At 31.3% G+C, this 27,476-nt stretch overlaps 5 protein-coding genes across 5 annotated transcripts; 2 read left to right on the top strand and 3 right to left on the bottom strand.

The window, feature by feature from the left end:
* The first annotated feature begins 329 nt into the window (after positions 1-329).
* LOC143146695 (uncharacterized) lies at positions 330-3,235 on the top strand. The gene is made up of 5 exons (XM_076311220.1): positions 330-456; positions 2,067-2,307; positions 2,472-2,636; positions 2,776-2,885; positions 2,956-3,235. The coding sequence occupies exons 1-5, from the start codon at positions 330-332 to the stop codon at positions 3,120-3,122; spliced, it is 810 nt and encodes a 269-aa protein (XP_076167335.1). The 3' UTR covers positions 3,123-3,235.
* LOC143144027 (CDK5 regulatory subunit-associated protein 3) lies at positions 3,217-5,959 on the bottom strand. The gene is made up of 9 exons (XM_076305981.1): positions 5,816-5,959; positions 5,370-5,544; positions 5,065-5,303; positions 4,725-4,995; positions 4,523-4,653; positions 4,182-4,451; positions 3,878-4,089; positions 3,635-3,806; positions 3,217-3,541 (listed from the first exon to the last, which is right to left on the bottom strand). Exons 1-9 carry the CDS (start codon positions 5,819-5,821, stop codon positions 3,470-3,472), a joined length of 1,548 nt encoding a protein of 515 aa, XP_076162096.1. The 5' UTR covers positions 5,822-5,959; the 3' UTR covers positions 3,217-3,469.
* A 592-nt stretch (positions 5,960-6,551) lies between these two features.
* LOC143143577 (transmembrane emp24 domain-containing protein 7) lies at positions 6,552-8,296 on the bottom strand. Its single transcript, XM_076304970.1, has 3 exons — positions 7,991-8,296; positions 7,493-7,738; positions 6,552-7,252 (listed from the first exon to the last, which is right to left on the bottom strand). Exons 1-3 carry the CDS (start codon positions 8,144-8,146, stop codon positions 7,037-7,039), a joined length of 618 nt encoding a protein of 205 aa, XP_076161085.1. The 5' UTR covers positions 8,147-8,296; the 3' UTR covers positions 6,552-7,036.
* A 5,811-nt stretch (positions 8,297-14,107) lies between these two features.
* On the bottom strand, positions 14,108-20,216 carry LOC143143793 (alpha-tocopherol transfer protein-like). The gene is made up of 4 exons (XM_076305496.1): positions 19,686-20,216; positions 19,194-19,499; positions 17,967-18,330; positions 14,108-14,796 (listed from the first exon to the last, which is right to left on the bottom strand). The coding sequence occupies exons 2-4, from the start codon at positions 19,493-19,495 to the stop codon at positions 14,539-14,541; spliced, it is 924 nt and encodes a 307-aa protein (XP_076161611.1). The 5' UTR covers positions 19,496-19,499; positions 19,686-20,216; the 3' UTR covers positions 14,108-14,538.
* Positions 20,217-25,269: 5,053 nt separating this feature from the next.
* Positions 25,270-27,223, top strand: LOC143146864 (mediator of RNA polymerase II transcription subunit 31-like). Its single transcript, XM_076311576.1, has 4 exons — positions 25,270-25,507; positions 26,104-26,193; positions 26,262-26,549; positions 27,000-27,223. Exons 1-4 carry the CDS (start codon positions 25,441-25,443, stop codon positions 27,035-27,037), a joined length of 483 nt encoding a protein of 160 aa, XP_076167691.1. The 5' UTR covers positions 25,270-25,440; the 3' UTR covers positions 27,038-27,223.
* The last annotated feature ends 253 nt before the right edge of the window (positions 27,224-27,476 follow it).

Below are 27,476 nucleotides of genomic sequence, written 5' to 3'. Positions count from 1 at the left end.
ATCTTACGAGTTTAAATATTCAAATATCTCGATAATTAATTCTGGGGTTCGTTCACCTGTTAAGAATCTAAATGCAAAACTCTAATTTGAAGGAGCAAGAAGACATCGCTCTGAGATACGAGACTTTAAGCTAATTCGAGGATATGATTCGTTATGATTCACGATCGACGAACCTCAATGGATCCTTACATCGAATCAACCGTATGCAATGAATGATGAGGCCTCGCGTGAAAGGCTACGACCTATCGATGTCGGGACTTTCAACTCGTACTACTATATCGGATAAGTTTAAAACAATTCGTAGCTGATATGACACACAAATGTACTCAATGAATTGCAAAAGGACCACGCTGGATCCTCGTAGCTGTGGAATGCTTCGAGCGAAACATCAGTGGAGGTTCTTCATCATCTTACCACTTGTGATACTCGTGACAATTTCTTGTTGCAAAAGTCGTGGTAGGTAATAATTTTCAATCGCGAGCAGTACATTTAATTAGTAAAATTTGGCGTAGGATTTGCCAATCTGCAATGTTGCAATTTAATTACAGGATAGCATAATAAAAAATTAATGAATACTTTGAGAATGTAGATAGGTTCATTGACCTGAAAGAATGTTTCAAATATGTTATTTAACATATATGTAATAATAATAATACGAATACCATAAAGTAGTAATAATAACTCGAATAATGACATTAGTAATATTGACGATAGAAATACTTATGTTAGTTCCAATAACGATGACAATAATAAGCAAATGATAGAAAATAGACTCCTTAAATAAAATACTACTGTTAAAAGATCGATTTAAAGATATTACTATTGTTTAAATTTAAATCGATTAAACCAGACAGATTACTTGCGATAATCAGAATTTTGTTAAAAAGAAATATTTAATTAGCAAAAGGAATAAAATTGGTGTTAAAATTATCAACGAATTGGATCATGATATACTTCAGATCTGTAACTTTGGCAACCGATGAACAACTCTTGTAAGAGCGGTAAGTGTACCGCGCGGCACACTGCAAACGGAAGTGTGTCTCACTTTTGCAGATCACGATGCAGCCAGCGTGAAACGAAGGAATGCACGGTTGAAAAAACTAAAAGAAAAGCGCGTTTTCGAGCACATATAAATTACCGAGACGTTCGATTATAAAATAAGAAATTACACTATCGATGTCAAAAACAGTTTATGAAAATAGAGGAGATTTAAAACGAGACAATATTGAACGATTCAAAAAGAATTGAACAACTAAACTAATCAATTATTTAATTAATTATTAGATCATAAATTTGAAAAAATCATCTTCTCTAGAATCACCTTGTACGTACAATGGACACGATTTTTGTATAAATTGTTTCCGATATTTGAAGTGTCGCCGTTAATTTTTAAAAATTAACTTGCATACTTCTTTACGTAGTATAACTTAAGAAAAGACAAAAATAATTAACTATATTAGTAAGGCTGGTCTAAGGTCATTTTACTAATGAAATTTACTAATTGAAAAAAAAAAGATGATGATCTTCACCTTTGGAAGAAGCGTTTTTAACTTTTATTTGAAACGTTTTTTTATATTGAAAGATATATAGAGACCAAGAAAGCGTCCAATGAAATTACTAAAGCATAAGATTCGAGTAAAGATACAATAAGTGTCTAATGATTGTAAACGACATGCGTGCTTGTAGGTACTTCATGTAGCTAGTCGTTTAGTTTAATCGCAATTTCATGTCTAGGCAGAGAAATTTTTGCTTGTAAAAACACTTTGCAATATAGCAATACTTACTATGATTTTGTTTAGACATAATATCTTGCACTTCATTTGAAGCACTATACAATTAAATTTCATAACTGTCAGTTTAATACCTCTTTAGGATTTATTAAAAATGATACTCGAGTAAAGAGTACATAAAAAATTGTTTAATCAAAATAATTTACTTATTATTAAATAATTATTTATATGTGTTAATTCATGATATTTTTAACTAGGCTTTAATTCTTAATTGCAATTCACAGATATAGTAAACAAATATATAGATAAACACATAATGTTATTTTTAAGGTACAGCTAGAAATGCACCAAGTCCAATCCAGAGATTAATTAGAAGTAGCAAAGCTTACGAATTAAACCATAATGAACCATCCTCTAATTACATAGAAGATGACTGGCAAGAAGAAAATTTTCATATGAGGCAAAGTGGAGAGTTATGGGGTTCGGTATCTGTACGTCAGCAGAAGGAAAATGTATATGTATATGAATTCCCTTTCGTTAATTTTACGAATAATCATACAAAGGATAATCAATTATCGTAAGTTCGGTATTTTTTATAAAACTAGAATCAAATATAATGATATTTACTTTATTAATAGACATGAATTGTAAACCAATATTTAAAAACTTATCACAGAAATAAATTAATTTTGTATGTAAGATTGTTTGAAATTTTACATACAAAAATTTACATTGTTTTAGTATACACAACAAAGAGACTTTATTACATAAAAGGTTTAAAAGAGGTGTAGTACATCTTTATAACATGGTAGTTTGTGCTACTGGATGTAATCCTTTGGCCTATAAAGGATATGGATGCTATTGTGGTTTTTTGGGTTCAGGATATGTCATAGATGGAATAGATAAGTTAGTTTTAATTTTTATGTTCATAAAATAAATACAATTTCAAAGATTTCAGAGTTGATAGTTTTAAAAATATAAATTAATTAATTTAGTAGTAAATTAGTTAATAAAGTATTAACTACAAGTTAATACTTTGTTGTAGGTGTTGTAAAATGCACGACTGGTGCTACGATGCTACGGAATGTCCAATGTTTTCAGAGTACTTTGTACCATATTATTGGAGATGTTACCATGGTCATAAACCCATATGTGGTTCGTTTTATTAAATTTACTTTTCATAGAAATTTGGTGGTATATTAATTTATCTGCTTTTGCATTGTAGCTGTTGAACACGGAAATTGGGGAGGATCTGGATCTTGTTCACAAAGGTTATGTGAATGTGATCGTACATTCGCCGAATGTTTAAGACGTTACCCTTGCCCAACAACCAAAGCTGTGTGCACTTCGTCACCTTGGCGATTGGTACAAAATCTTTTCATGGTTATGTAAATACTGGCATAGAAGAATTACAAAATAGTGGAATCGAAAACTAATTAATAAATGTATAAGGTTGCGTAAATATGCCAAAGATAACAAGAATATATACTTTAATAAGTATTGTATAATTGAAGGTACAAAATTTGTCTGTAACATTACAAAGCAGCAAGATAATATATATGAAAATATTTAATTTTATTTTATCTTAATATGTTACCAGAAAAGTAACAATTCAAGTATAAAACTGTATCTAATAAATTTTGTATACAGCACACGATTCTATTTACACCTTTTTTTCTCATGATAGAATCGTGTTTATGTGTTTACATCAAATATATTCTACTTCTACTTTTAATTATTTACAAAGTGCTTGTACCTCCTGTTAAATATACAACTCTATTTTTATATCTCTTTGAAATATCTTGTTCTATCTGAAAGTGAAAGAAAAAAAATCATTACAGAAATATTTGTATCATAATATAAAATGAAGCTATTACACATATTTTAAGTAATACTACAAGTACCTCTGATTGTAATTCCTTTGTCCTCCGAATAATAAGTTGTAGAAGAGGTCGAAGAGTATTGGCTTCTTTTGCAGCATTCTCTTTTTTTTGTCTTACAGTATTTTGCGAAGCTACCATTTTATCAACTAAGTTCAACTTTTGTTTTAATGATGCAGCTAAAACATCAACATATCTGCAAAGAAAATTGAATGTTTACTTTCTTTTAAACAACACATAGAAATAATATTTATTTTATTTAATTACCTTGTAGAATGTTTAATGTCATGTAAGTATTGAACCTTAGTGTCAAGAATTTCAGATAAAACAATTTTTACATTATCTAACATATTCTGCATATTCTCTAATGAAGAATGTTGTAAAATAGAGGATGAGTCTTGCAGCTGACTGAAGCTTAGGAAATTTATACCATCATCACTTTTTAATTCATATAGACGTAATTGAAAAAATGCTTCTAGCTATAAAAAGAATAGTACAGTTTAGAAAATAATTTTAGTCACTACTAAAAACAACATGCATACAGTTAGAAATATAATAAAAAAATATATACCTCAATTAATTGATTAATAAAATCATTTCTAGTAGATGGATTATCAAGGACTGTATAAGCTTCAATACCAGTAGCAATTCCCCCTTCATGGCCAGCTGCTTCTACAACTATACCAGATTCTTCCAAGGAAATATTATAATCTATATTTCCAGGTGGAACTTCTTCTATATTTTCAATATTCCAATCAATTTCTCCTTCAGCATCTAAATTAGCATCATCAACCAAATTTATATTGCCTTTATTTAAGTCAATTTCACCAAAATCAATTTCCTGAAATTTTAAATATGTTGAGATAGGTCTCTGAAAGCGTGATATGTAACATTCTATAATTATTTACATACAACATTATCAACATCTTCATCTTTTTTTTTCTCCAAATCAACGTTTTCAAAATTTATATTTAAAGGTGGCTCGCTAATTGATAATGGGGGTTCTCTATAAATCCATTCATATGTCGTAGTATTTCCTTTGTCTGATAAATTTATAATATAAAATATAATAGGAGGTATCATTTGTACATACTTTAACTATATTTTAACATACCAATTACATATTTCACCATGGGAACACATCCACCATTGTGTTGTCTACCTAGAGTGTAATTGACAAAACCACAGTAAAATTCTACAGCTTTTTCTACTAATGTTGCTTTCTTTCCGATTTTTTCATAAATTTCTGGGAGTTCTTTTACTTTCTCTGCTAGTTCTTGCTTAATTTGATGACCACAAATGCCCAATTGCTTACATAGTAAATTAAATTCTGATCTAACTGCATTCTCCAATTTTTTAAATTCTGCTTCCTTCTTTTCTAAGTCCTGTAAATGCATGACATTATATTATTTATGACAAACAAATAGTAAATAATATTTATTATAAAGACTTACAATTTGTAATTGCTCCAATTTCTGAATTTGTTTCTTAGTACTTGGAACTTCATAATTAACATTTCTTGCAAGTATTTGTGCAACCTCAGCAAGGTATATATTATCTTTCTCATATGCACGTAATATTTCTTGCCAGTCTTTCATTCTCTGTGATCCGTATCTTCCAAAAACATTTTTTGTCTCTGCTTCAGTTTCCTTTAAAATTTCTATTATTTTCAAACAATGAAAGTAATTTATATCTGCAAAAATATCAGCATAAGGCAAGATCTTAAATATGGTAAAGTACAAAACACATTTCAACTTACAAGCACCGGATAATAGTTTTGCAATTCCATCGTGTGCAGGCATATCTTGTATTGCATTGTTAATTTTTTCTCTAATTATTAAAATTTTTGTATGCCAATCTTTATTACAATGTCGTCTACTAATTAACCATTCTAATAACTTTCCAGTATTTATATCAATAGAAATATTTTGTTCCTAAATAAAACAACGTTAATAACAATTGAAGCTATTTTATAAGTCAGTCTGTGATTAAGTAATATTATAAAATAAAAACAATAATTGTAACTTATCTACAGATTTGAACTAAAATATATTACTCAGTAATAACAATTTTTATTGTAAATTACTTTTATAAACGTTTATTTAATATAAAAAAAGTTTTATTTGTACTTTTATTGAACCAAAATGCATTCTAAATAATGTAAAGGAATTTTTATAATTACAAAACAAAATATTTAATATTTACCTCCATTATGCGATATATTTGTAATGTTTTATTTCAATTGTTCTATCTTTTCTTCAGTAGGTTATAACAGCTGTTGCTTTTTACGTTTATCGTTAGAGTATTTTGTAGTGATTGGAACGGTTATGTTACTATACCGGCTGTCTTATACCATATACATGTCTCATATATTTCCGGGACGATAGCATTTAAATATTCCTTCATTGAACGTTATATGAACGTATGTAAATGCCACGTATCCATTTTTAAATTAATATTTACTCTATATTTAAAGATGATAAAATTTGTTACAAAATGTTTATGGAAATAAAAAAGTCGTTGAATATTTAAGTTCAATGTAGAAACGCGATATAATTTTTGTGTATTAATAATCCACCTGCTTAGGAAAAATATATTCACAAGTTTTTATACATTTATTTTTTGTTGAATACAAATTTATACAATATTTTCAAGAAGATTTTATCCAATTTTTAGAATACATAATATCAAATATTGGTTCGATTTTATATTTACTTAAATTTGATTTAATCAATGTTTAACAAATTTGTTTCACAAATATTATAGATATTATTTCATTTCTACACCCTGATATTTTTTAAATACATTTCTTTGTCGATTAATAGTAGGGGGTACAAAATTAGGATATTTTTTTATTTAACTCACAATGTATTAAATATTCATACATTTAAATGAACAAAAGGAAATGTGTATGAAACAATTACAAAAAATAATACAACCATACGCACAAATATTTTAATTTATTTGTTACATTAATGGTAAGAAAAATGAATTTTTCATGGTAGTATCTGTTATACTATCAGTGCCAAAGTATAATTACATTTTAAGAGTTTACAATGGAAAGAAATTTAATAATCCAATTATTCTTGTGTTCTTTGTTATAACTCATAATGGAGTAGGTATCCATAATATAATTTTCTATCTTTCATATAACTTACTACACACGTGAACGCACAAACACAACATTCTCACACACATGGAAACTATAAGTTTCTCTTATTCGAATATTCCATCTGTTTGAAGAGTTGTACTGTAACATCCAAAATGAAATATGGACGTAGGAAATAACTGGCCAATGTTAACATGGCACCGTGACTAATACAACTTTTGGAATATTACGACAACATTGTTTCATGTTGTCTAGGTAGATCTTATTTTATTGCAAACAAAGAAAGAATATCATTTTCAGATAAACTAATGGATGTATTAAGCTTTCCTCTCTGTGAAGAAAGTTTTCAAAATAAATACCTGCCCCACAGATATCATTAAAATTGCAACTGTTTCTATAATAGACCATATGAATACACGATTATTCAAGTCCTCTGCACGTTTACGACCTTGTGCTTCTCTTAATCGATGATGCGTTTGGTAATCTATAATGCTGTTCAAATGTTTATGTACTTCTTGTACAGAAGACTCCATCTGAAAAGATTTATTTATATTTGTATGGTATATACTTGTTTTAAGAACATTCATTATATATAGAGCGTGGTTAACTAATAAATACAATCTAAATATCTTCCAATGAAAATATATAAATTAAAAAAAGATGTTTTTAATGAAAGTTTTACAATTGAATATTTATAATAGTAATAACCTTTTTGTATGTTAAAAAATAAAAAGTAAAAATGGCATACATCTACAATTTAAAAGATATTTTACCTGAGTCATAACAGTTACACGTTCTCCAATACCACCGAGTGGTAGTTCGTCACCCACTCGAAAATCCATATAAACAAGTTTATGTGAAAATGTTGAAAATTCATTACTGAAACAAGCTTGATATGCTCCTGTCATTGGTGCCGTAAATTGTCGCGAGTCGAACTGTGCTTTTATTTGCCTATATATGATCTCTTTATCTGGACTTTCTAAAGTTACATCTACATCATACTGTCCACCTGTCACAACCTAGAAGATGTTTATTTATCTTAAAATATATTTATCTTTACAATTTGTAAGTAGGACTAATGTACAGATAACACGATTTTTATTGTTGATGCAATTCATGATATATTTAATTCTCTATGACAAATTATGAATAAGTATGAACGTGGTTAATACTACTACGTCGTGGCAAATGAAACTAATCAAACAAATATTGTTTTCTAACCACGTGTCATTACAAAAAATATTTTATTTAAAAGTACACGATTCGTGTACCTGAAAATCAAGCATCGCGGTTGCATTTTTTTGGATTTCTTGAAAGAAACATTGTTTCGCATTGTCAGGTAGTTCGAAGGTTAGTTCGACGCCACCAGTTCGTAATATCGTACTGAACAGCGAGATGAATAGCAAGTAGATCGACCAGTAGTCCATTCTTTATTAGTTCTTTACACACTGCAGCTTATACACTATTCTACACACATTTAAATTCAAATCAATGTACAAGTCACAATATTTAATTCATCAGTCGAGATCCCGGTCGAAGTTTTATCCAAACAAGCTATTTTAACGTGGCCGGAAATTACTTGGGTTAATACGACTGGAGCGCTGTACGGACGGAACTGACTACACTGCCGTCTGATTTCTAAAAACATTTACATCGTTCTAGTAAAAAATTTACTTATTTATTTAATTAAATAATCGATCGCGCTAGATTTGTAACATATTAACACATAGAAAACTTAGCATATAATTCTACTAAATAGTATCAAACTGATGTATCGTTATAGAGAGGTTTTTCTGATGTGATTCATATAGATCGAAGAAGAAATAAATTTCATTACATGTTTGTAAAACTACATATATAATTATGGGATTATTATAATTAAACTGCAATTTAAGTTTAAAGTCAGACTTCCACGAAATTTTTACTGATGGAGACATTATATTTACTTCGATATTGACAGATTTTTTATTTAGCTATTAATATTTTCATAAAATAATGATAATTTCTTTATATTATTAAAAATGTATATTTTCGTCTGTATATAATATTCCGCAGCGTGTATTTCACTTATACCTTTATTCTTTGATACATTTAGGCACCGATGCTATAAGAATCAATAAATTCTATATAATTCCGGTATCGAGTAGCCTGATTAATAAATTCACAAATTTTGTCACGTTTTTGACTTTGTATTATTAAGTACATGTGCTTACGAGTTAGAGGAATATTATACAGTTTTCTCTACGTGTACCAGATGACCCAGGAAACCGGAAATGTATTTAACGAGTATCGTTTTTTATTATTTGAATGTAGGAAAAATAATTAACTAAGATGTTAATGTTTAATTTCACCGACTTTTGATAAATAATATATGAATAATATCTGAATTGAGTCGATCCACTGAAATTACAGATTTCTTTTTAACCAAGAAGAAGGAAATTTAATTATAGATATAATTCTATCAAACAGATAAAGTTTATTTATAGTTAAAAATTTTGTACGTATTTACAATTAAATTATTCTCTTCGTGAAAAACATAATAAAATATTAAACTGACGTAATACAAGTATAATTGTAATACCTGTATAGGAGCGTTCTGTTATGCGCACAATACTTGTCCCAAATTTGATGCTCTCGAACGAAAAATTGAGGCGGCTTATGTGAAAAGTGACTTATAACATTATAATCTCGCGATTTAAATTCCAACTTAAATTCGAAAAACGCGCAAACGGTTTTACGATTCTGGTAAATTCCTATTGCATTTGAAAGTAGAAACTCGCGCGATTTGAATGGTATAAGTTGCTTTCCCATAGGATGCTTCAGTTTTTCGTTTAAGAGCATCACATTTGGAATGTAGCTGTCAAAATATAAATTTTTCATAAAAAAGTAGGTATAAATAACGCGTTTAGAGGTGTACGTAGGATATCTGCGAGAATGTAATTGTGAAACATAATTTATAGGTAAAGCGTTATGTGTAGGTGTACTTGTAACGTGTATTACAATGTAAATGTTAAATAAAACTTACACGTAAATTCTTTTATATATGATTTTATGTATAATTTTTAAACGATATCGAGCATTCGAATCGAACTTGTTCAAACCAGCAAAAATTTTAGATCATCTTTGGTCGATAACTGGGCAGACTCGCATAAGTATTTAAGTAAACCGAAAGAAATATAAAGAAAAATATTAAAAACTCAGGGTGATAATTTAGTCTGCGATATTAAACACCGTGCCGTACGTTTATTGGATAAAGTGTCACCGTATAATTATATCGGTGCACAATTATAATTATTTCAATACGAGCAGATACAACGAAGAGAAAATATATTTTATTTTCCTTGTCGTATTAAATGACCAGCACCATTAGAAGCACCATTACGCACGTGTAAATTTAACGAAATATCTATCAAAGAGGACATCCAAAAGGATAAATTATCGTTTTATTACAAAATGTGAGTGTATGCTTGAAAAAGAAACGTAAAAGACTAATGAATTAATTTACAATTACAACACTTGCGTATTTACCCTTTTACACCATTTGACGATACTTTTGACGATACAGCGATGCATCTCGTTGCATTTTTATTTCTAGAGGAATTTGCATACTTTGACTTCACCCATTACTTTGGATAAATTTATACGACTTGGATTTTGCATATTACCGTTGTTATAATTCATACTATGTCAGTCGATAATCGTCCTTATGGTTTTAATTGAATTTCGTATTTAAGAAATCGATAAGAAATGTCTGTAACAGGGTAACTAGATCGAGTTTAACTTAAACAGAATTGAAATTTTGTGATCAAGGATTAGAATAAAACTGAAGGGATCTAAGAATCCATCTTACAATAAGAAATCTCGAGGACGATAAAGCATACATTTTAGAAGAGTGAACCAAAAATTATGAATACTCTAATCAAAAGTCTATTAAGAAGATCATAGCAAGCAACAACATGTAATAGAGAAAATGTAGTTTATAATATTTCCTTTTGGAGAAAGGACTACGAGAAAATAGGAAAAGAAAGAGAAAATTAGTGGATTCATCGGTAACAGGCCCTGTTGCTGTTAAATATATTTTTTATATTAAGTTTAATAACGCGGTATAATTTGTTAACATAATGTCAAAATTCATTAGAAACCATGGAATATTGTCAATTCGTTGTGGTTCTGTAGCATGAATCGATTCAACCTGAATTTCTAAAGTACATCAATTACTTGTTTATTAATGTAAAAGAGCGAATTAAAATTGCTAGGCAGTAAATTTAGTACATGTATCGGCATCTAGCGGCGGAAACGGAAACTATTCCTCTACAAACTTGGGCGAGTAGCCACAGATTGCGCCACTTGTACTGCATCTAATGTAAAAATAGTTTAATTAGTTTATTAAATGATTTGGCAAACTATTAAATATCCTCTGTACCTTATCTGAGTTGAATCATTGGACTTTGCTGTTAAATATATTTTTTATATTAAGTTTAATAACGCGAAATAATTTTTTAACATAATGTAAAAATTCATTACAAACCATGGAATTTGTCAATTTCTTGTGGTTCTGTAGCATGAATTGATTCACCCGGAATTTCTAAAGTACATCAATTACTTGTTTATTTATGTAAAAGAGCGAATTAAAGTTGCTAGGCAGTGAATTTAGTACATGTATCGGCATCTAGCGGCGGAAACGGAAACTATTCCTCTACAAACTTGGGCGAGTAGCCACAGATTGCGCCACTTGTATTATATGTACCGTAAAAATAGTTTAATTAGTTTATTAAATGATTTTGCAAACTATTAAATATCCTCTGTACCTTATCTGAGCTGAATCATTGGACTTTGCTGTTAAATATATTTTTTATATTAAGTTTAATAACGCGATATAATTTTTTAACATAATGTAAAAATTCATTACAAACCATGGAATTTGTCAATTCCTTGTGGTTCTGTAGCATGAATTGATTCACCCGGAATTTCTAAAGTACATCAATTACTTGTTTATTAATGTAAAAGAGCGAATTAAAGTTGCTAGGCAGTGAATTTAGTACATGTATCGGCATCTAGCGGCGGAAACGGAAACTATTCCTCTACAAACTTGGGCGAGTAGCCACAGATTGCGCCACTTGTACTGCATCTAATGTAAAAATAGTTTAATTAGTTTATTAAATGATTTTGCAAACTATTAAATATCCTCTGTACCGTATCTGAGCTGAATCATTGGACTTTGCTGTTAAATATATTTTTTATATTAAGTTTAATAACGCGATATAATTTTTTAACATAATGTAAAAATTCATTACAAACCATGAAATTTGTCAATTCCTTGTGGTTCTGTAGCATGAATCGATTCACTCGGAATTTCTAAAGTACATCAATTACTTGTTTATTAATGTAAAAGAGCGAATTTAAGTTGCTAGGCAGTGAATTTAGTACATGTATCGGCATCTAGCGGCGGAAACGGAAACTATTCCTCTACAAACTTGGGCGAGTAGCCACAGATTGCGCCACTTGTACTACATGTACCGTAAAAATAGTTTAATTAGTTTATTAAATGATTTTGCAAACTATTAAATATCCTCTGTATCGTATCTGAGCTGAATCATTGGACTTTGCTGTTAAATATATTTTTTATATTAAGTTTAATAACGCGATATAATTTTTTAACATAATGTAAAAATTCATTACAAACCATGAAATTTGTCAATTCCTTGTGGTTCTGTAGCATGAATCGATTCACTCGGAATTTCTAAAGTACATCAATTACTTGTTTATTAATGTAAAAGAGCGAATTAAAGTTGCTAGGCAGTGAATTTAGTACATGTATCGGCATCTAGCGGCGGAAACGGAAACTATTCCTCTACAAACTTGGGCGAGTAGCCACAGATTGCGCCACTTGTACTACATGTACCGTAAAAATAGTTTAATTAGTTTATTAAATGATTTTGCAAACTATTAAATATCCTCTGTACCGTATCTGAGCTGAATCATTGGACTTTGCTGTTAAATATATTTTTTATATTAAGTTTAATAACGCGATATAATTTTTTAACATAATGTAAAAATTCATTACAAACCATGGAATTTGTCAATTCCTTGTGGTTCTGTAGCATGAATTGATTCACCCGGAATTTCTAAAGTACATCAATTACTTGTTTATTAATGTAAAAGAGCGAATTAAAGTTGCTAGGCAGTGAATTTAGTACATGTATCGGCATCTAGCGGCGGAAACGGAAACTATTCCTCTACAAACTTGGGCGAGTAGCCACAGATTGCGCCACTTGTACTACATGTACCGTAAAAATAGTTTAATTAGTTTATTAAATGATTTTGCAAACTATTAAATATCCTCTGTATCGTATCTGAGCTGAATTATTGGTCTTTGCTGTTAAATATATTTTTCATATTAAGTTTAATAACGCGGTATAATTTATTAAGGTAATATAAAAATTCATAATAATATGAATTTCAGTTATGAAATGTTTCCATTTCTAGCTGATATATAGAAAAAGATTAAGCTTTGTAAACATGGTTTAAATCGTCCAACATGTATAACTGGAAATAAAAAAACTTTTAATTAAAACCCAAGAATGCTTAGAAAATCTATGCAAATCAAAAAATTCAACTTTTCAAACAATAAGACTTTTTACATAAAAGAGTAAAAATTTAATAAGTTACTTTTCCAGACAGAAAAATCTTTAAATGCAAGTATAAATTGAAAACCGATACAAGTTGTCCGTAACAATGTTCGATCTTACTGAAAAATTGCTTCGCAAACAAAAAATGTTTCAGCAAAATAATATTTTAAGCCATTATTTACTCCGAAGATATTAGTAATAATTATTTCGACTATCGACCGGTGACTATTGTTAGTAATTATAATAAATAAGGATGGAAATATTACAAAATCTGTGGAGGCCGTCAGTTTTAATGAATTTTTTATTCCAAATCGCGATACTTTATCAACACTTAATATTTTGAATATTGATGTTCAACATACATTTTATTTATGCATTACAAATGATTAATCCGCCTACAGAAAATAAATTTAAAAATTCGAAATAAAATATGGTCATTGACATGTTTCTTAAAGTCTTAAAAAATGGAAAGTAATAATTTTTTATCGGGTAGTCCCTTGGATAAAAAGGGCTCTTTTTTATCAATTGTGCAATGATTTTCTTGAATCATCAATCGATCAATTATACAATGAATTTACAAAGAAAACAGACTACATTGAATAATAAAGTAATAAAGATTAAGCGATATATTTTTAAAACGATAAAATAATTAATTGAATGGAATCTTAAATATTAATTGCAAAGCAATTGGTGCGGAAAATAAAAGTTAATTAGGAGATGAAGATATATATATATATATATATATATATCATATACGTACTTAGTGACATTCAATTACACTTTTACAATCGCTCAATTTAATTTCGAAACATAAATGTATAAAAAGTATTCGAAGAAATAGCTTTCCAACAATATATAAACATTATATATAAATGAGAATATTATTCGCTCTATATATGAATGATAGTATTGTTCACTTCATTGTGAATGTAAAGATTCCGTATAGAAAAACGAAATGTCTAATTTGTTACAAACCGAATAAACTATTCGAAAATAACGTTTCGCGAATATATGCTTTTACTTCGCTATTCGTGCGCAATAAATAAACATTTTTCGTAAAATCTCTTGTGGCTGCCTATCTAAAAACAGAAGTCACTTAACGAATAGGAAATTACCTTAACGCATCAGTATCCGCTGTTCGTTCCCCAAGAACTATTTCCAGGGCCAGTGAAATTCAAAACAGTACTTTTCTAATCTATTTCGAGTTTTTTGAAAGACCCCTCAACTCCGAAGAGATCGTTCGCAGTCTTGCTTTTGCCAATGCGTAAAGCCTCGTCCACTACAGACAATTTCTCCTCTTCGATGAACCATTCCCGTTTACTGTCAATTTCTTTTATTTGATCTTCCTGTATCTTTGATATCGGGCCCGCCTTTCCACCGACTTCGTTCGGTAGTATGTCGAGAGAGACGAACTCCTCCAAAGTTTTTAACGATGAATGTAAATGCATCTAGAAATAGAGTTTTTCATATCTTTTATAAACGTATAGGTGTTTCGGTAACCCAAGTAAAAGGAAACAAGAAAAGGAACAAGTAAAAAGGAAATAAATGACTTCTTAGCAAAATGCGCACACTGTACGAATATTAAACGATATCACGAGCGAATAGAGCGGGAGACACTGTCGAATAATTTTTATACACGTATCGTTAGACGTGGTACTTACGAAGACTGGTTAAAACATCTGATTACAAATCGTAATTTCTTCCAGAATTAATATTTCATTCTCTCTATATAATACACACGTTGGGAGTTGTACACACGTCATACGTAGGGTAGCATGAATATTTAATGAATACAAGTTCTACTTCGAAGAATTAAACTCAAGGAATTTCTTATACCGCAAACTCTTTTGCAAAAGTTTCCTATATTTTATTCCAAAGAATTTTGATGTTCTAAGAAAACAGTAACGATTTATCATTTGCTTCTCGAATCTTGAAACATTTCAACGATACAGCTCAATTCAATTCGGTGTAAAGTATCGCGTAAATCTATGGAATTCTCGTGTTTTCTGGAATACCTCACAAAACACCAATTAACGAAAATTTTATATCCGATGTGTGTATCAATTATACCAGAAGCAGTTCAACAGAATTCTGTGCGATGAATTGAATTTCATATAAAATTGGATCTGTCGTACGGACTTCTAATTAGCTTCAACGAGAAGTAAATCCCGTTTTGTTAAGTTACAATTAAATTGCTCTAACTAAATGGATATTGTTTCTTGTAACTATCATTTTAGTATTTAAGCTTTAAATCTAAAATAATTATTTCAAACGCGATCTCGGCTGTTCATTTTCATTTTCAAATTACGAGATTTAAAAACTTTGAAAATTTAATTCTGGAAATCAGCGGTTTACGAATTTTTCTTCATCTTCGAACCAATGAGACTCGAGCTTCGATATTAACACTCGCGCTATTGAAATCTAAACATTTATCCAAACCTTCGAAATGTGTGCTTCTAGTTTTTGTATTCAAGGTTTACCATTAACGTTAGTTAAATTAAAACGAGTCTTTGGGGTTCGAAACGGTCATTCGTTTCAGCTTGTAAAGCGTAAACTTTCACGTCGAGATTTCCGATTCTTATTTCGGAGATTCGACATAGATATTTTAACTTTCGAGATTTTTACATCAAAATTTCAGGCTTCGAATTTGGAGAATTTTTTCGAATTTGTTTGTTTATCGCCACGGTGCACAATTTGCTACGCTAAATAAAACCTGAGACCTCCCTACAGACCGGAAAATTATCATTTCGCACAACGTCCAACTCGTAAAGCAATTATTGTTTACGTAATGTAATGTTGAGGATTGAACGGTAAAGGATACAGTGACGCACTCACGGTCGACCGGTGAAAACAGAAAGAAAAATACAAGTCGATGCACGTAACTTTCAGAAAATTATATCGATTATTTGATAAATAACAACCAAATTAACGATACGAAACTTTCACGTTGAATTGTAAACGTATTGTAGCTAGTATTCGATGCTATAGAAGATTCAGTAAAATGTGAATCGATGCAAGAAAATCGATCTACTTTAAAAAAGAAATTTGTTAGAATATCATTCAAGAAAACTCCCGATAAGTAATAACGTCGCTTTTATGCGCGTAATATGACTCATGGTTAAGTAGGAAGCAATTAAAATTAACGATGAATCGAAGATATCGTTTTCCACATATTATAACATATTATAACTGAACACACCATCGATAAGTATTCGTAGAAATAAGTGGAAAAGTTTCAAACGAAGTTTCAAAGATCCTTTACGAAGTTATGAAATATTCTTGATAATAATTCGACAATAAGATATTAATTAACCCGTGTTACAAATTTATGGTAATACGTTGAGATAAATATAGAAACCGGTTTTCACGTTGGGTACAAATTAAAACGACATAAATGAGAACTGCTACTCCTAAGAAGACAATCTAAATTGTCAGACTCTATGTTTATAAACGTATCGAACATTTGTCTTAAATGGAATTGAACGTTTTACCGTTAAAAGCCCATTGGAATTCCAAACCGAGTAATGTTCAAAGCTACGTTACGGTACAACAGTCAGAGATCAAGTATTCTTCGTAAATCTTCCCTTCTCATAAAATTGCCCTTTACGAATAACAATACGGATGGTTAAATTGGTCGGTACGAGAACGTACAATCGGGAACGATTTCGAATCTCCGAAATAAGAATCTGAAATCTCGACGTGATAGTTTACGCTTCACAAGCTGAAACGAATGACCGTTTCGAACGCCAAAGGCTTGTTTTAATTTAACTAACGTTAATGGTAAACCTTGAATGCGAAAACTAGAAGCATACATTTCGGAGGTTTGGATAAATGTTTAGATTTCAATAGCGCGAGTGTTAATATCGAAGTTCAAGTCTCATTGGTTCGAAGATGAAGAAACATTCGTAGACCGTTGATTTCCGTAATTAAATTTTCAAAGTTTTCAAATCTCGTAATTCGAAAATGAAAATGAACAGCTGAGATCGTGCTCGAAATAAACGTATCTTTTTACGAAACCTCCAATCGGTGAATCTTATCCCCGATCTAGTAATTGGACTCGTTGGTGAGTCTACTTAGAAAATTCTACGCGAATCGAGAAACGTTGAAGAGACTTTCTGCGCGTAGAAATCTGTCGTGTCTTCGATTTGACGCATGAAACATATTTAACGAAGTAAATGCAGAAGTGATACGGAAATAATCGTTAAGCGTTGAGCTCCGTGAACGTCGATGAAAAAATGCTCACCGTTTTCAATCGCACGCGAACGTAAACATTTTATCGAATTTATATATCGATAAAGTTAAACATCGATCTCTTCGATAATATTCGTTTCGTTAAACGCGCGTTACCCACACTATGCTAATCGGGACTTTACTTTGAGCCACAGATTTTTTGCTATATTCGGCATCGACGCACCTAAAGAGATGATTCTAAAAAAATCTTTTGTCTGAATAAAATAGACGCGACGAGAAAGAACCGAATTTAAAACGAACATACGTGTCGCATTTCTTTAAACAAAATTCTTCGCGAATCGTATAGAATCTTCTATAGCATTTCATTTTACACGTACACACATTTTACAGCTTCGTGCCGCAAATATCATTATCGTGTGTTCCTCACCATATTCCACAATTCTTTCTTCATGAAGGGCCTCGCCATGTTCATTATCACGTCCATCACTGGCGGCGTGTTGATGAAGTGTATTCCCTTTAAACGAACCGGTATCGCTTCTTGAACGTACATCACCAGCTTCTTCATCCCCATGGGACTTATTCGGCCAACGTGACCCAACGACACGTTCGTCGCGTCACCGATGAAAATGTAACCCTCACAGGTGCCAGTTTTCAGACCGACTAAATCGGACACCATGAAGAACGATTTGGTCGCATCTTCGAAGGAATAGTGCGTCGGATCGGGATCTACCAATTTGCCGAAAAGTACCTTATGACCTTGCTTCGATAGTCCCGATAGTCCAGCCATGGCTCTGAATCACAGCACGGGAGGCTAATTAATACGAAACTCCTTTATTCTTTTCTCTTCCGAAGTGTTTCGATCTTTCTGCGCGAGGTCTGCAAATCGATCGAAGGACATTTCTCTCTATTATGAAATCTATTCATTTTACGTTCACGTAACGGTATCTGTAACTGTGTTAAACCCAAACAAAACGTGATCGAAGCATTTAAAATATATACGTATTTAAAATATACACGTATTAAAAATATACACGTATTTAAAATATATACGTATTTAAAATATATACGTATTTAAAATATATACGCGTTTAAGCGTATGCTCACGTCAGGCTGCGTTCCTTAATTTAAATTTACATCTTATTTACCATTGAATTCTTGAGAGAATATTTACAATTGTCGAGCAACATCGAACGAAAGTGACACACCGAACGATTTGAAATTCATCGTTGTTAAAACAATAGTACAAATATATATATATATTCTTTGTCGATCCGAACGAGCATTTATTCGACACTTTAAGCTACAGATTTTTTGCTATATTCGGCATCAACACACCCAAAGAGATGGTTCTAAAGAAATCTTTTGTCTAAATAAAATAGACGCGACGAGGAAGAACCGAATTTAAAACGAACATACGCGTCGCATTTTTTTAAACGAAATTCTTTGCGAATCATTCGCGCACTGATTCTCAAAACACTCGAAATCCTACATTCGTAAGCATTCGATCAAGTATCCAGTTAGAACCGATAAACTACGCGAAACTTGCACACGTTACGCTGTGTGCTTTGAAAAAAGAAGCGAGTAGAAGTCTGCTCGAATTCGGTTACTCCGTTAATTGCCCAATCAGAGATTCGAGATGATGAAAAGTACTTACACGACATTGAATGCCTGGCGCAGTTCTTTCGAACCCAATGGATCTCTGATCGAGAAGAACTCTGGAACGTGGGATCTGATGGTGAAGAAACTCTCCGCGGTGTTCTTCGCCGCCTCCGTGCTGTAATAGTTGCTGTGCAAGAAGAGTATCAGATGGAGATCCGTGACTTTTGGCAGATGCTGTTGCTTGTCGCACCATTCTCGCAGCAGTTCGATGTCCGACATCTTGATCTCCGGGTTCTTCTTCAGTTCCTCCTCGAGAGAGAACGGATACGGCAGAGGCAACATCTTCTTGGTGGGCATGGTGCTGCGAATAAAGACGCGGTGTAAAACTGAATCTCGTCGAAACGATTCACGAGTGTCTGCGGAGTGTCTTGTCTCGAGTTCGTAAGAATTTACGGAAGACCTCGAATCGTTAAAGATTGCAGAGTCGTCGTCGTCACTGAACCGCAACGTAGCTCACCGATCGATTATGCGTACACCCGATCGTTACCTGGGAACTGTCCACACAGTGGATGTGTTCGATTCCTGCGGGACTGTTCGCTCGACTGTCTAAGGTTTTCCTCGAGCGGTCGGTTTGAAGTCTCGACGAAGACTGAGGTAAATGCCGAACGTCTTGATTTTAATTCGTATCAGAAATGAATCGTTAGGCGAGATTGGTGTGCGTGAAGTTACGGAAGTAACGCCGGCTCGTTGCAACGTTACCATTAGAACGCAAGGAGAACGTCTGCGTTTCCGATTCCGAGAGGCGCCGAACACTTTTTTGCCCCGACGGGTCGCGAAGGATGAAGGATAATTATTCGAAGCGTGATAATTATTCAGGCGGCGGCAAAGCGTGCACTGGGGATCGGGACCGATCGTTTGTCCGTGCACCCGGTAGACGGAAGTGCGAATCCCGGGTCGATGTTGTTGTAAAGTTCAATATTATAATATATAGTTTATTATGATGTGCAGGAATCTCGCGTATCCAGTAGTATAGTTTTTGTACATATAGGTATACAAAGTCCGAGCGAACAAGTATACAGTGATATGCCTTGACGTGAACGACTGACAGTGTCGTGTGGTCTTCGTGACTCTCGACTTGGAACTGACTAGAAAGAAAAACCAAAAAGGAAACAGCCAAACCGTTCACCGCGCAGCGGACGACCCTTCCGCGTCAATATCGAGACAGTCATTAAAACTGACATCGACACGTTGATACACGAATAGTAATAATACAATTAGATATATATTTGAAAAATTGGCACTTTTAAGATCATTGTTGCATTCATTCCAACAGATGTAAACGACAGACCGAGCATCGTCGCGCATTGTCGCGCATCCTCGCGTCCGAGTCGTTGATATCGCCGCGCACGTTAGCGTTAATTAATCTTCACGGAGGAACATCGGTGATTACGAAAACATCCGCCGGAATAGAGGAGATGTTCACCGCCGTGAAGAATCGCGACGCTTTCTAATTTAATCATTTTCCGATCCAGTTACTACCGTTGTTCCGTTTTAGACGCGAACATATCTGCTGCACCGCCGCGCGTGAAACGCCTCGGAAGGGGACGCTCGTGAATTTTTATGGTGAATATTTCAAGTTCGAGTAATCGGTGGATACTTAAAATTCGAGTAATCGGTGGATTCTTAAAATTCGAGTAATCGGTGAATACTTAAAATTCGAGTAATCGGTGGATTCTTAAAATTCGAGTAATCGGTGAATACTTAAAATTCGAGTAATCGGTGGATTCTTAAAATTCGAGTAATCGGTGAATACTTAAAATTCGAGTAATCGGTGAATACTTAAAATTCGAGTAATCGGTAGATTCTTAAAATTCGAGTAATCGGTGGATTCTTAAAATTCGAGTAATCGATGGATTCTTAAAATTCGAGTAATCGGTGAATACTTAAAATTCGAGTAATCGGTGAATACTTAAAATTCGAGTAATCGGTGGATTCTTAAAATTCGAGAAATCGGTGCATACTTAAAATTCGAGTAATCAGTGAATACTTAAAATTCGAGTAATCGGTGGATTCTTAAAATTTGAGTAATCGGTGAATACTTAAAATTCGAGTAATCAGTGAACACTTGAATCGGCTTTATCGTTAGCATAGTTACCGCGTGCACCCCTGCCATCGGAATACTTTTGAAATTCGAGATATTTCGTGGAGTAGTTCTATGGTGTAATAGGTTGTAGCAACCTAGCACTATACTACACTCGAACGACAAAACTTATTGAACAACCTAGTATTCGCGGCAACCTTTCTGCAACATTTTCAGACGACACCGAATATTACGAACACGTTCCACGGAGATTTTTCAAATATATATCTAATTGTATTATTACTATTCGTGTATCAACGTTAACGATAATTTCAATTTTATATGCAGTTATCGAGGCGAGTTGCACAAATACGATGTACTTTTGATTTATAATTATGTGAAAAAAAATCGAAGAATGGAATTATATTTAATATGTAAATTAAATTAGTATTTAGTATTTAGATACGTACAAAGTACGTATAAAGACACAAGCGAGGCACGACTCGCCATGTATCGAGAAAGTTTTGCGTAATTGCGTAGAGAAATTTTGATCGTGAAATTCACAATCCTTTTGTTCTTTATGCAATACATTCCTTGAAAACTAAAAAGAGATACTATTCTATTAAATTAGGATTTTATCTTCATCGCAAGCAATTGACTCCATAGATTTGTGTTAGGGGATTAACAAATTAGCAAGTAAAATGCATATCTTCCGAAGTGACGAAATATTTGTATGAAAAACACTTCGATTATATAAAATGGATTTCGTGAAAATAGAAAGTAAGTTATTTGCGAATCTATACAGTTACTAATTACCCTGATCTGACACACTAATAGCAATTTACACCGTTATATAACGACACGCAACGCCAAAACATGATAATAATTAAACGTTTCGTCTTATCTAGCCGACATATTATATTTTCTAAACGTTTAAAACGTTTAAAATGTTCTAAACTATTATATTTTCTAAAGATTTTAGAGCACAAGTTAATAAAATATTGTTACTTAAACGTAATACAAGTCTCAGGTACTTTGATATTTATTAACTTAATAGCTATTCCATCGTAGCAAATTCATACCTTACTTGAATAAAATAAAATAAAATAAAATGCTTTTAAAATGAGTCAATCGCGATTTGAGCGCTTTACAGTAATTGAATATTTATTTATGACATTATTAAATACAATTAAACCGAACGAGACTCGACCTATATCACACAATTACAGAATATTTTTTTAATTACACCGACTGAAAAATAAGTGCATTTGAAGCACGTTCATAATAACAAAAAATTTTCACGTCATAAATCTAAAACTTCTTTGATATACATTTTTAAAGAAAAAAAAGTTGCTTTATCAATAACTAATAATACATAATTTGTTAGAAACTTGTTTATCCCATTGTTTAGATATGAGTCATATTTAGTTTACAGGTAATTTTTACTTTTACGTGTATGCAATGCCAAGAAAAAAATAATTAACGAATATAACGAATAATACTAAATACAATAACATATATTTACAGGTTCAATAAATAAAAGTAAATTATAACGAATTCAAATAAAATTGTATGTACAAAAAGAATTATAATATATGCTTTAGAGCATGAAGTAGGTATCCCATTGCTCAAAATTGTTTTCACTCAGAAAACAAGAGATGTAAAATCGGTTACTTCTCGTTGTATAAAATCTATAAAATTAATTTTATTTCAACGAATTATTGGAGTCCAATAAAAAACAATATTTCTAATCATATTTTATTATAATATTGCGTTTTATAATTTTCTTGGGTGTGATATTTTTCAAAACAATCCCCTATATGAAGTCCTGGTTTTCGAGTACAAGTATCGCAATGATAAGCCGATTCTCGTCTTCCACCTTTAATTTTTCTATTAGAACACACCAAGCAATCTTTACTTCGACCTCCTTCATTTCGCCGAAGTATATGGAGCTTGCCATTGAGTCTTTCTTCTTTATCGGAAGTAGACGGTCTACCGCGAGATGTACATCCATCGCGAAAATTTCCCACCAGTTGGTCTACTAATTTTCGTACAAATGTCAGATGCGTCATAGGTATTTTACCTTCTTTTCTTAACGATTCCTTGTACAATATATAACTGTTTCTAGCACATATCTCTAATCCCCAGAAAAACAATTTTCTCCACCATTTATGCGATTTACGTAAAAATGTGTACGAATTACTATATTGGTCTGCCTTGTCTGTGCAGCCCATATATTTATCATATTCAATAACCATTTTTGGTTTGTACTTAAAGACAGTAGCACCTCCGTGTAATCTTGAATTTATGGATTCCATTTCCGATGAGTACCAACTGCTCAGCATTGTAATTATTTCTTTATCTTTCCATGCCAATAGTAATAAGTTTCCAGATCGACAAGCAAAAGTATTGTTATTCCTAAATTTTGGTTCTTTTATTATTTCTGGAACATATTTTCTATTTAGTTGCATCGTTCCAGTAATATAACATTTTAATTTCAATAATTCCTGGGCCAAAATTAAATTTGTATAATATCTATCTGTAAAAATATGATAACCTTGAGCTTCAGGAATAGAATACAATAATTTTTTATATAGTTGTAGTACAATTCTTGAAGTTACAGGAAGGTCAGGTCGTATTAGGGATTCTATAGTAAAACTACCATAATATGGTAAAAATGAATATGTATATCCAGTATTGGAATCTGCTAAAATATAAATCCGAATTCCCCATTTTGTTAGTTTTTTAGGATTGTAAGTGACAAAACTACTTCTTCCTTTGAATTTTACAATCGATTCGTCGATAGTAATCTCCTTTTCCGGAACAAAATATTCTTTAAATTTATTATCAATATAATCTAAGTAGTTACTAATTTTTTGCGTCCTTGTCTTAATACTTTTATCGTTTGAAACATTTACATGCAAATGTAACATCCAGAAAATTTGTTGAAACCTTTCTCTTCGAAATATCTCAGAGAAAAATGGTATCCTCGAGTTATGTTGTTGAGACCAATAATCTTTTAAGTTACGAGTTATTATAATACCCATATTTAATATAACTCCTATAAATGCTAACATTTCCTCTACAGTGACATCGACCCAATTGTTCCAAATAGAACGTTTTGATAAATTCTTCTCTTTAATTTTCTCTTTGGCATATCGATTTGTTTGTTCTACAATATTTGTAACTAATTGATCGGTAAAAAACAGTTGGAAGAAATCTATGGGCTCTACGCAAGATACGGACATCTGTGGTCCAACATTTTTTGATCCTGTTGAGAAATTTACTTTTGGGACATTTACATCTTCGTTTGTTACTTCGTGCCAAGCAGTATACTCTTTTATGTCATTTTCATATGTTTCCATGTCTTCTATTTCACTATCACTTGATACTTCTAATTGCATCACACATTTTTTTGTACAATCTGTATCACTGCCAGTATCAGAACTACTATTATTATAAGTATCTTCAATGTCTGTGTCCAAATATACCATACAAAATTCATCATCACTACTTTGCACATCCTCGATTACATTATGCTCTTGTTTTCTTTTAGCCATTTCAGAATAATTTGCAAAATATTATAACAAAAATATGTAATAATAGTGGAAAAATAATATGAAAACAATAATGAAACAATAATGTTAAAAATAAAACTTTGTGTGTTGTGCGTTCATTAAAGGAATAACGCACTCATGCTACGGATGTATGTAGGAACGAAGGTCTGACAAAATTATCATGTTTATTTCTTACATATACAACGCATAAACGTCATATAAATATTTAAGATGACGTGTGCCCGATCAAATGCAAACGCAATAGGAGTAACCAAGTTATTATCTATCCATGGGGACAACTGGATCGAGCTGCCTAAAGAAATGGCCGATACTTATGTCGGGAATATTCCGGACTTCGACCGCAAAGAGTTAAGATGTACCCGATAACAACATATTTAATGAAACGAATCCAGAAGAAAGTTTACATTTCCCGCAACAGGATAATGGCGCTAGTATCGTTATTTTGTATTCAATCACAACGCATCTACGTCATACACTTTGATATGTATACGAAAAATTTGCAAAGGTGGTGTGACAAAATATTCAAGAACTCTATAAACGGTACAATAGTACAAAGTAATTGTTGTTCTTTTGGTTATAAAATAAACGTGTTTCTATTATCAAAACGTTGTCGATAACAATCGACCATTAAGGATTAATGTACTATGAATCGTTTGGATGATCCTCCGGGTCTCATGAAAGGCAGAAAACCATCTTTCATTGGAATGAACGGTATTTCCTAATTGAATTCTTATCATTTTTAATAATATCATAATTCCAACTTCTATTTCGTACTTGTCAAATGCTTCGTACATTTCCATTGGTTTGCTACTTGTTTATACGTTTATGTCTCATGTCTAATAAACAAATAAACATCTATTAAAATGAAATTTCTCTATTATTCAGTTAAAAGTGAGATAGTGTCATTTTCACTATTTCATTTATAATTTCATTTAATACATTTATGTTCTAAAATTTTGTCTTGTTTGTATCATTTTTCTTATATTATGTATTATTTATATATTTCTTATATTCTTTACTTATGTTGATAGTAATTAGTAATTAGTAGTAATTCAATGTACTGAATATAAAAGAAAGAATATTGTCAAAATAAATATTTTTAAACATATTTCTTTAGTAATATGTAATTTTTACTATTTTCTTTATTTTAAATTAGATTATATATGTTAAAATTAATATTCATAGTCATAATTTAATGAATGTTATACGAATTAATAAGTGTATTAAGTATAATAATAATAAATTACATTTAATGAACATATTAAAATAATGTTATTTTCTATTAAAAAATTTAATCTATTTTTTAGGGGGTCCAGAAACAGATGAGCAGCAACGCTTAAGATTTCAGGTTGAACTAGAGTTTGTTCAGTGTCTTGCAAATCCAAACTATTTGAACTGTACGTTCATTAATGATTATTATATTCTTCATCGTAATTTTTAAAGATACTAATAATCACTTTTATAGTTTTAGCACAACGTGGATACTTTAAGGATTCAACGTTCATAAATTATCTTAAATACCTGTTATATTGGAAGGAACCTGAATATGCAAAATATTTGAAATACCCTATGTGCTTGTACTTCCTAGATTTATTACAATACGAACATTTTAGAAGAGAAGTAGTAAACTCTCAATGTACAAAATTTATAGATGATCAACAAATACTATTATGGCAACATTATACCAGACGTAGGACAAGACTATTACAGACTGCTGCTGAGCAAACGCAGCATGTAAATCCTCAAAACAATGGTATTGTACAACCTAAAGTTCCTTGAGTAATATATGTGAAAAACAGTATTAAATGGGTCCATAAAAACTGCGACACTATATAAGATTATTTCTATACTATAGTTCCTTATCAGAATTGTTTTATTAGTTATGTTTTTTGACTGTGATAAATCACAAATAAAGTACTTTTCTATGTTTATTATACACCTGTGATTACACTTCTCCCTCTTTTCCTTCTATCTGTTATTTATACTTAATTTACATTTAAAATATAATACTGTAGAAGTTGATACAATAATAAATATTAAATGTGTATCTATGTATTCAAAAAGTTGCAAAACTATTCTTTTATAATTAGGGAAATATAACTCCAATAAACAAATAATTAAATATATATACAGAGTTTAGAGAAGTTTATTAATATTGTGCAATCAATGGAAACAAATTGAAATAAAGGCACTCCAATTGTAGAATCTGATTTTGGACGAGTGATGCTGAAACCTGAATAGCTGTTCATAAATGTTTATGACTATTTATACCTCAAGACAATGGAAAAGGTGGAAAGTCATCATTGAAGATGTGAATAGCAAATACAGACTTCAAAGCCTTAGTAAGTCTGCTTGTTTTATTTTGTTACAAAATTTGTTAGATTTTGAAATATTGTGTATAAATATAATATTTCAAATAATATTTGGTTTTGTGTATCTTTTGCCTTATAATCATTTTTTTATAAAAGAATCTTAATTTTTGAAACTGGATGAAATAATAAAAATATATCTACGCATTAGTAGCTTTATATATCAAATTAAATTTTATGATATATAGCCCTTACATTTAAATTATTATGAATGCAATACTTTGGTATCAATTACATGTACAATTATTAAATGTAACATTAATATTTCAAACTAAATTATAATAACTTAATTGTGGCTTATGGTAAAAACC

Source organism: Ptiloglossa arizonensis, chromosome 1, assembly GCF_051014685.1.
Source record: "Ptiloglossa arizonensis isolate GNS036 chromosome 1, iyPtiAriz1_principal, whole genome shotgun sequence".
NCBI lineage: Eukaryota > Metazoa > Arthropoda > Insecta > Hymenoptera > Colletidae > Ptiloglossa > Ptiloglossa arizonensis.
The sequence above is the reverse complement of the archived record's forward strand: the minus strand, read 5'-3'. Positions and strand labels throughout refer to the sequence as shown.

What these genes read in the sequence shown, in the direction of transcription:
- LOC143146695 (XM_076311220.1), top strand. Translation starts at nt 330, where the DNA reads ATGAATTGCAAAAGGACCACGCTGGATCCTCGTAGCTGTGGAATGCTT. An exon ending in ACAAAGGATAATCAATTATC is followed by an intron (nt 2,308 to 2,471) that starts GTAAGTTCGGTA and finishes ACATTGTTTTAG; the next exon opens with TATACACAACAAAGAGACTT. An exon ending in GTCATAGATGGAATAGATAA is followed by an intron (nt 2,637 to 2,775) that starts GTTAGTTTTAAT and finishes ACTTTGTTGTAG; the next exon opens with GTGTTGTAAAATGCACGACT.
- LOC143144027 (XM_076305981.1), bottom strand. An exon ending in AAAACTATTATCCGGTGCTT is followed by an intron (nt 5,304 to 5,369) that starts GTAAGTTGAAAT and finishes ATATTTTTGCAG; the next exon opens with ATATAAATTACTTTCATTGT. An exon ending in CAAAGGAATTACAATCAGAG is followed by an intron (nt 3,542 to 3,634) that starts GTACTTGTAGTA and finishes TTTCACTTTCAG; the next exon opens with ATAGAACAAGATATTTCAAA.
- LOC143143577 (XM_076304970.1), bottom strand. Translation starts at nt 8,146, where the DNA reads ATGGACTACTGGTCGATCTACTTGCTATTCATCTCGCTGTTCAGTACG. An exon ending in CCGCGATGCTTGATTTTCAG is followed by an intron (nt 7,739 to 7,990) that starts GTACACGAATCG and finishes AACATCTTCTAG; the next exon opens with GTTGTGACAGGTGGACAGTA. An exon ending in GTGTAACTGTTATGACTCAG is followed by an intron (nt 7,253 to 7,492) that starts GTAAAATATCTT and finishes AAATCTTTTCAG; the next exon opens with ATGGAGTCTTCTGTACAAGA.
- LOC143143793 (XM_076305496.1), bottom strand. Translation starts at nt 19,495, where the DNA reads ATGCCCACCAAGAAGATGTTGCCTCTGCCGTATCCGTTCTCTCTCGAG. An exon ending in CGCCAGGCATTCAATGTCGT is followed by an intron (nt 18,331 to 19,193) that starts GTAAGTACTTTT and finishes GCTGTGATTCAG; the next exon opens with AGCCATGGCTGGACTATCGG. An exon ending in AGAAAGAATTGTGGAATATG is followed by an intron (nt 14,797 to 17,966) that starts GTGAGGAACACA and finishes CTCTATTTCTAG; the next exon opens with ATGCATTTACATTCATCGTT.
- LOC143146864 (XM_076311576.1), top strand. Translation starts at nt 25,441, where the DNA reads ATGAATCGTTTGGATGATCCTCCGGGTCTCATGAAAGGCAGAAAACCA. An exon ending in ATCTTTCATTGGAATGAACG is followed by an intron (nt 25,508 to 26,103) that starts GTATTTCCTAAT and finishes TCTATTTTTTAG; the next exon opens with GGGGTCCAGAAACAGATGAG. An exon ending in TGTAAATCCTCAAAACAATG is followed by an intron (nt 26,550 to 26,999) that starts GTATTGTACAAC and finishes CTCCAATTGTAG; the next exon opens with AATCTGATTTTGGACGAGTG.